The sequence below is a fragment of the Sinocyclocheilus anshuiensis genome, unplaced genomic scaffold, assembly GCF_001515605.1.
Source record: "Sinocyclocheilus anshuiensis isolate Anshui unplaced genomic scaffold, SAMN03320099.WGS_v1.1 scaffold729, whole genome shotgun sequence".
In the NCBI taxonomy this organism is placed as follows: domain Eukaryota; kingdom Metazoa; phylum Chordata; class Actinopteri; order Cypriniformes; family Cyprinidae; genus Sinocyclocheilus; species Sinocyclocheilus anshuiensis.
This window is the reverse complement of record NW_015536561.1, coordinates 1,070,363-1,077,948: the sequence shown is the minus strand read 5'-3', so window position 1 is coordinate 1,077,948 and position 7,586 is coordinate 1,070,363. Positions and strand designations below refer to the sequence as shown.

General features: G+C 39.2%; 1 protein-coding gene across 1 annotated transcript in view; it reads right to left on the bottom strand.

Moving 5' to 3' along the window:
- The window catches only part of LOC107701817 (low-density lipoprotein receptor-related protein 5-like), a gene marked incomplete at its 3' end in the record, with an annotated part of 76,729 nt that overhangs the window by 50,420 nt on the left and 18,723 nt on the right, over positions 1–7,586 (bottom strand). The window contains exon 4 of the mRNA XM_016503942.1: positions 3,252–3,449. Coding sequence (XP_016359428.1) covers positions 3,252–3,449 — 198 coding nt within the window. The remainder of the gene's footprint in view (positions 1–3,251; positions 3,450–7,586) is intronic.

The following is a 7,586-nucleotide window of genomic DNA, read 5'->3' as shown; positions in this document are numbered from 1 at the left end:
AATTTACAAAATTAAAGTTCATTGAAAGTATGTTTTTTTTACATATTAAAAGTTTGTTTTATAGCAAAAGCTATAAACAGTCGTTTTTTGGCAAAAGCAGATAACTCCACAGTTCATGTATTAGAGTTTAAAAAACACTCGTTTAATCTTTGTAATCTCCTCAGACGACAATGTAGGTGCCTGACAAACGTTGTTGTTGTTGTGATCATAAACTGTATGGATGTGATTACACGCAATACACGGAGCTTTTCCCTCACCTTTGTAACGCGCTGCTTTTGCAAGGTTTCACGCTATATGTGGAGAATAATGCACGGCAATCAGCTCATTTTTTTAAAGTGGCGTTTATCGGTTTTTGCAAATGAACTCTTCATATGGTCATCAGGTTGCATGTATTCATAACCATGTTGTTTGAACAGTTAGACCAGCACTGATGGGTATAAACCAGCCTGGACCAGCTTGGAATGTCAAGTCTTTTAGCAGGGAACACACATTCCAAGCCAGCTTGCTTTATGAATCCAGTTGGAATTCTTTATAAGGGAAATAATTCCAGTAAATGTTAGTTAGGGACTCTGGTTGTCGTACATGTCTTAATTTCAAAGACATAAGAGGCCTACAGGTATTACTCTTTCCAAAAGGCACATAGAAAGGGAATTTAAGACCACAACAACAAGCCAACAACATCAACTGAAGACTGAGGTCTTTTTTAGACGCTTCAGGAAATCTGGAGCTCATGCGAAACCGAACCCCCCCCACCCCCCTCCCTTTGGGGGGCCCGTAGGACTTCTTTTCCAAGAAGAGGGGGGAATTAAACAAATCAGGCTGTCATCGACCTGTAAGTCCACATCTGTTTCGGTCGTTAGTAGGGAGTCATCCCGTTCTCTAACGGCACAGCTGTTCTCTCTCTCTCTCTCTCTCTCTCTCTCTCGCGCTCTCTCTCTCTCTCGCTCTCGCTCGCTCTCTCTCTCTTTCTCGCTCTCTATGGTAGATATGTGGGGGCGTGTTAGAACGAGCCGTTTTAGGGGGGCGTGGCAGCGTCTTAACTTTGATCAAGTATATCTCTTTGGTTTTGAGACTTTAGTCTTTGCAACTTCAAGGTTCTTATCTATGCACAATCAGCTTGTAACACTCCAAAGAGAAAGGAAAACTTGAAATCGCATCATATGACCCCTTTAAGTGAAGTTCCCTCGGAGTCCATCAGAGCGCCATGTGTCGCGTTTGTCCGGCCGAACGGCGGCCTTCTGAACCACCGGACATAAATAAACAGGAGCGGATCAAAGCAACAAGTGTTCAGAACCATAGTGCCGCAGTATTCGGAGAAGCGTCGCTCATCAGTCACCGAGCTGTAGTGTCGTGAGGGGATAAATTTTCCTGGTTAGGTCGGGGGAGTCTGTGTGTGTGAGCGTGCATGGAAGAGTTAGACTTGACATGTTGTTCACCCTCCTGATTTTTAATAGCGTGTGACGAACAGCGGAATGGGGGAGGGGTGGTGGAGGGGGGTCAGCACTCTGGACCCCTTTAAGTGAAGTTCCCTCGGAGTCCATCAGAGCGCCATGTGTCGCGTTTGTCCGGCCGAACGGCGGCCTTCTGAACCACCGGACATAAATAAACAGGAGCGGATCAAAGCAACAAGTGTTCAGAACCATAGTGCCGCAGTATTCGGAGAAGCGTCGCTCATCAGTCACCGAGCTGTAGTGTCGTGAGGGGATAAATTTTCCTGGTTAGGTCGGGGGAGTCTGTGTGTGTGAGCGTGCATGGAAGAGTTAGACTTGACATGTTGTTCACCCTCCTGATTTTTAATAGCGTGTGACGAACAGCGGAATGGGGGAGGGGTGGTGGAGGGGGGTCAGCACTCTGGAAAGGTAATTACAAACAGATTTTTCACAGCTTTTGACGCACTCTTGGTAGTGACAGAGTTGTTTGAAGCCAGCAAACTGAAAAGGCTATTAAACAAAGGTGTCCGAAGGGCATTTTTATTCTAAAAACAACCGAGTGCAAACATTTAAAGAGAAGCACTAACAAATTTACATTAAGATGTGATTTTGAGCAGAATCCCTACAAAGTGTCTATTCTCCATTCAATTCTGTGTGAGGACAGCAGAACATTAAATTAATTGCTTAATGCCACAAGTGTCATTAAGAGTCTGGAATAAAGCATGCACCACTGATCCACAGCTGTACGACAACCGCTATTACTCACGTCTGATTCAGTCAAAAAGACCTTTGACAGAAGTACACTAGATGCTTTGTGTTGTTTTTGAGAAGAATGAAGAATAACCAAGCAAAGTAAATTATTACTTGAGAGTAAACACTAAAATTTTGTGGAAAACAAGCAATAAATTAAAAAAAACACATGTAATTAAAAAAAAAAAAGAAGGATATGACTTAAAAATGAAGGAACCAACTATCAATTAAATAACTTATATATAATTTAAATAATTAATTATATTATATTACATTATATATCGATTATAATATAAAATCTATTACTTATTAAAATTATAGAATTAAAATTAAAACAGTTTGTATACTTTTTTTTAATGATTTGTCTTTTGGCAGACTAGAAATGCTACTTAAATGAAGAAGCAAACTATCAATTTAATAATTCAAAAATAACTTTTCAGATTGACAACTGTAAGAATGGGTATGCCAAAAAAAGATCAATGATTTTTAATATTGAATTACGTTTTTTTTTTTTTAAATCAAAATTAAAAATTAGATCACTTGAAACTGATGTCTTTTTGGTATACCAGCAATGACACTTTAATTTAATATTTTTTATTATTATGAAAGATTGAGAATCAATTATCAAACGTCTCTATGATTTTCTGGTTTCTATAGATATAGGTCAGGTTCATCCTGACGTCTGCTGGACTACAGGCCTAGCCAGACCATACGACTCCTGCAGATCGACTAGCAATGCATATCTTAACATAGCAGAGGGTCCGACATACCTTTCTTTATTGAAGTTACTACAAAATCCTACATACACAAAAGGAAATGTAACCCTTTGGCTTGGGGGCCCAAATCATACCCATAATGCCAGGTGGAATCGGGTTACAGTAGTATATGGCATGGAGGTCATCTCAAGTTAAGAGTGGGCGGAAGTAAGGAGGGGGTCTCAAACCGGGCCTACGTGCAGGGAGTGTTTGGATTGGGCCACAGACATACCATTCTGTTTCAATCCGGATGGGAAAGGGAAAGAAATACAAGGAGGTGAATTGAGAATAAGTGTGAAAGAATGAGGAAACTGACCGAGCTGTTCCGTCCAAGTTGGCCTTGTGGATGAAGCTGAGCTTTGCATCCGCCCAGTAGAGTTTCTGCTCCTCGAGGTCGATGGTCAGTCCGTTGGGCCAGTAGATTTGCTTCTGGACAATGATTTGTCGACTGCTGCCGTCCATTCCAGCCCTTTCTATTCTTGGCTCCTCCCCCCAGTCGGTCCAATACATGTACCTGAGGAAAAAAAACAAAAAACAGGCATCAGTCAGCTGGTTTCCATTATCGTAGAGAAAACAAAGTGAAAACTAGTCAACCAGTCATTCAGACATCCCACGACTAGACGATGAAAATATATAGTTTTCACATTCGTATTTGCGAGAAGTATAACATGCAATCGGTAACAAAGAACAAACAAACTCAAGTACAGCGGGACATGGAGATGCCTGCAATGGTTTACGTATTGACTGGAAACTGCTCAAGGTTAGGCAACATTGATTTGGAGTTAGACTAAACAAACGTTTCAAGAGCAGGCTGTTTTCAAAGCAAACCATATCACAGCGTTATATTTGCCAGAGACTGTCTCGCTTGAAATACTTTATATGAGAGAAACACAACAGAGCAACCAAACCAAAGCACATACTCAACCAACTGCAAACTTCTTTGTTGGCAAAAAGCCTTTTTATGTGTTCAGGAAATACTAGCAGTAAATTTCAGTTTGCATGGAAAGAAACAGATTGTAAACTTTCCATACTAACCTAAAAATCGTTGCACGATTTATTTATTAAAAAAATTGTGATATGCCTTAGTGGGATTATGAAATGTATTCATTTACACACTAGCAGCTCACGATTAGTTGTTTTCAGGTTCTCTGAGCAGCTTGGTTCGCAGTACATGCTGCTCCACATGTGAAATATTATGAAATATTAGAAATATTTCTTATTTTATTTCGTTTTTTAATATTATATATATATATAATACTTGCGGCTTAAATTTCTTAAATGTCTTTTTCTCACACAATACTATTTTATAATTTTAGAAAACTTGGAGTATAAGGTACGAGTCATATTGACAACTTTTGTTTTTGTCTTCTCAGAGATGCAGCTTGAAAGCGCCGTTACCATTTATTTTCAATCAATGGAATACAGAAGCAATAACACTGTTTTAAATATCTCCTTTTGTGTACCTCTGAAGAGAAGAGATGAGGGTGAGTAAATGATGACAAACTCTTTCTTTACAAACACCACTACTGCCATAGGTAAAGGCACACCAAACTTTCTTTCAAATGGAATTATGGGTAGCTCAACTGAGCATGCTTAAAATGTTGTATTGTAACTAAAGCACAGTTTAGGAACACATCAGTGAACTGCTATATGGTATGGACTGGCTTTATCAGCAATAGTTAAATTGTTTTATGCCTTCCTTATCCAGAACAATGGCCTGTTCATGCTGTAAAGCGTCATGTGTATGACTCTAGCCATTTTTGTAGGTCGCATATAGCCTATTTGTGAGGGAATATGACGCAACTGAAAAATTATGTTCAAGTTGTGCGGCTAAACTATATCCATAATATGTGTCAAAATGCCGTCCAGTTGTCGAATCAACACAAAAAAAGCAAACATTTTTGGAATTAAAGAAGAAAAAAAGGAGACTGAAGACAAAAAAAGGAAAAAAAGACAACTTTTTAACAGCAAAAATGCATAAAAGGAAGCATTCGCCCTAGAGAAGCCGTGATTACTTGTAGCATACAAGCTACGACAGCAAGCGTGTCGCCAACGGAAACACTTATCAAATCTCATGCCAGCAGGGAGACCAAGCATGAAAACTCAACCGGCCCTTCCTCCCCTGAGATGCATCCTATTAGCCTGCCTGTGGCTCCAACGGTTGTGCTGTATTTTTCTCAATTAGGAACTTTAGCATTACACCGCTGCCGAAATCTGATGGCTGACAGAACAAAGAGACGGTTGAACAACGGTTTTGCAGAAGACCGTAACAAGAACAATAACCCTTCGAATGTCACTCTGCAGCGAGGTTCATAACTGGGACTTTGATTTCAAATTTAGCAGCTTATTAGCAAGGGATGAGTCCGAATGGTCGGCTAATTGACCAACCATCTAAGAAACTTTTCTGAGAAGTTTAAATGTATTGCCTTTAGCACCACACCTACAAATAACAAATAGGAGAAATTAATAGTGGTATAATTCAGTGACTAAAGGTGCACATTTACCTTTTTAATGAGGGCGAAATTTCCCCACAGGTTCAAGTTGGTCACAAGAATTCATCATGTTGACAAACAGAAAGTCGCTTGGTTTGAAGGTGAAGTTTTTGCCTGCAAAATTTCACCTTACGTCTAGCGTCTTTTCACCTTAAGTTAGCGCAACGGCTTATACTGCTAATAGCAGTTTTAAAACTTTTGGAAGCTACATTTTTTACTTTAGTTTGTACAATTACAGGTATATGATCATGTAAAACACTTTACAGTTTTACACCTGCTAAAAGCTAGATAAGAATTCCTCAGAAAGCTAAAGCTAACATGTCTAGCTTACACAGAGTGTAGTACTCTCAGCTCCATTTAACATATTTTTGCCATATTTCTAACCCAAATTCTACATATTTTACAGTTCAGAGTACAATTTTGTCCATCTTGGAGAAAGTAAAGAAGATAGAGTAGCTTACTGACGATAGAAAAGAAATGATGAAAATGCTGTACTACCAAAACTTGATATCACATTAAAGAACAATTCTCATGCAAAGACGTCAGTGGAGACAAACAACCAGCATCAGCATCTCTGGAGTGCGTGCGAACGAGTTTGTTGTGATTTTGTCTGTGTTATTCACAGATATAGACCTGACGCTTGGCCACGCAACAGAGAACATCAACTGGAGCCACCCAATGAAAGGAGACTGTGGAATGCCTACAGAAGTTGCAGAACGTCTCCAAACATAAAATACCAGGTACATCTTTGCTATAAAATGCCAGATAAAACACTTTTGTCAGATGTTTGGATGTGCCATGCCTGTCTGGCTATAAGAACTGTATTTTTTTGGTCATACTTTCAAATTCAAGAGGAGTCAGCAAACTTAACACGGCAATAAATAAAAAAGACCTATTCTTTTCATCTGATGGTAATTCATCTTTTCACTCCTCCCAAGCCTCTTTTGGAGAATGTGAAAACAATGAACATGTCTTGAGAACAGACAAACATAATTCAGGGGCCCCTGCATGCGGCTGCTCTCACTCTGAGGGGGTTGTAAAAAGCAGAGCCCCTCTTTCTGTGATCTGAAGCAGGGGCCCGACAGAGGTCTTGGATCTCCATGGTAAATCTCAACTCAAAGCTCTTAGGCGGTGACAATAAGAAAATAAAAGCGCATGAAGCTTATATTAAGTATGTCTGCTCAAAAATGCCAGACATTAACTTGCGGATTGCAGTGTAACAGGATCTTTGCGCTGGAGAACGGATCTCTCGGTTTGAACATTTCTTCTAAACGCAATGAACTTCACAAAACACTAATGTTTTGAAAAAAAGCAAGCGGTAAAGATGTGTTTCTTTAGGCTACAGGCCAGGAACAGTGTCTGGCTCCATTTTTAATGTCTCCATCATACACAAAGTGAAATGCATTCTGGGGAAAAATATCCCAGCTTTTGGGTGTCATAAATACAGAATGAGCTAAAAGCCTTGTGTTCGCAACTAGGTGGACGATAAAAATGTGAAAAGCACAGTTCAGCAGCAGCACATTTAGGTTTTTTTTTAACCTAAACTTGAGCTGTCATGACCGTAAACTGACTATCAAGGTTGTTTTTGTTCACTTGTCTTACAGTGTATGCTGGATATGTATGTATGTATGTATTATATATATATTAGAGCCCAACCGATATGGGTTTTTTTGGGGCCAATACCGATACCGATATTGGGGAATAAAAAAAGAGGCCGATACCGATATATCGGCCGATATTCTTTGTGTATATTATAGTACAGTACCAGTCAAAAGTTTGGACACTTTCCCATTCGTGTGACTGGTACTATATATAGAATACAGTATTTACATAAACAGAATATATATACATAAACACATTTTTTGCAATGATCACTCAAATGTGGTGATCAAACACTTATAATGGTGACAGAGATATGTAAGGGCATTTAACAATTTAACAATAAACTTTACTATCCAAAATGAGTCTGACATCAGTGCACTGAACAGTAAAGTTGAAGTTTATTCAACTTTAATTCAATTCAATTCCATTCAACTTTATTCAGTTGAAGTTTATTTCACTTCGGAACATTCATTCACGGATTTTGCGCCACTGTCTTCACACACACAGACGAAACTTACTAGAGAAGTGTGAAGTGTGACATAATATAGGGGAGTGCG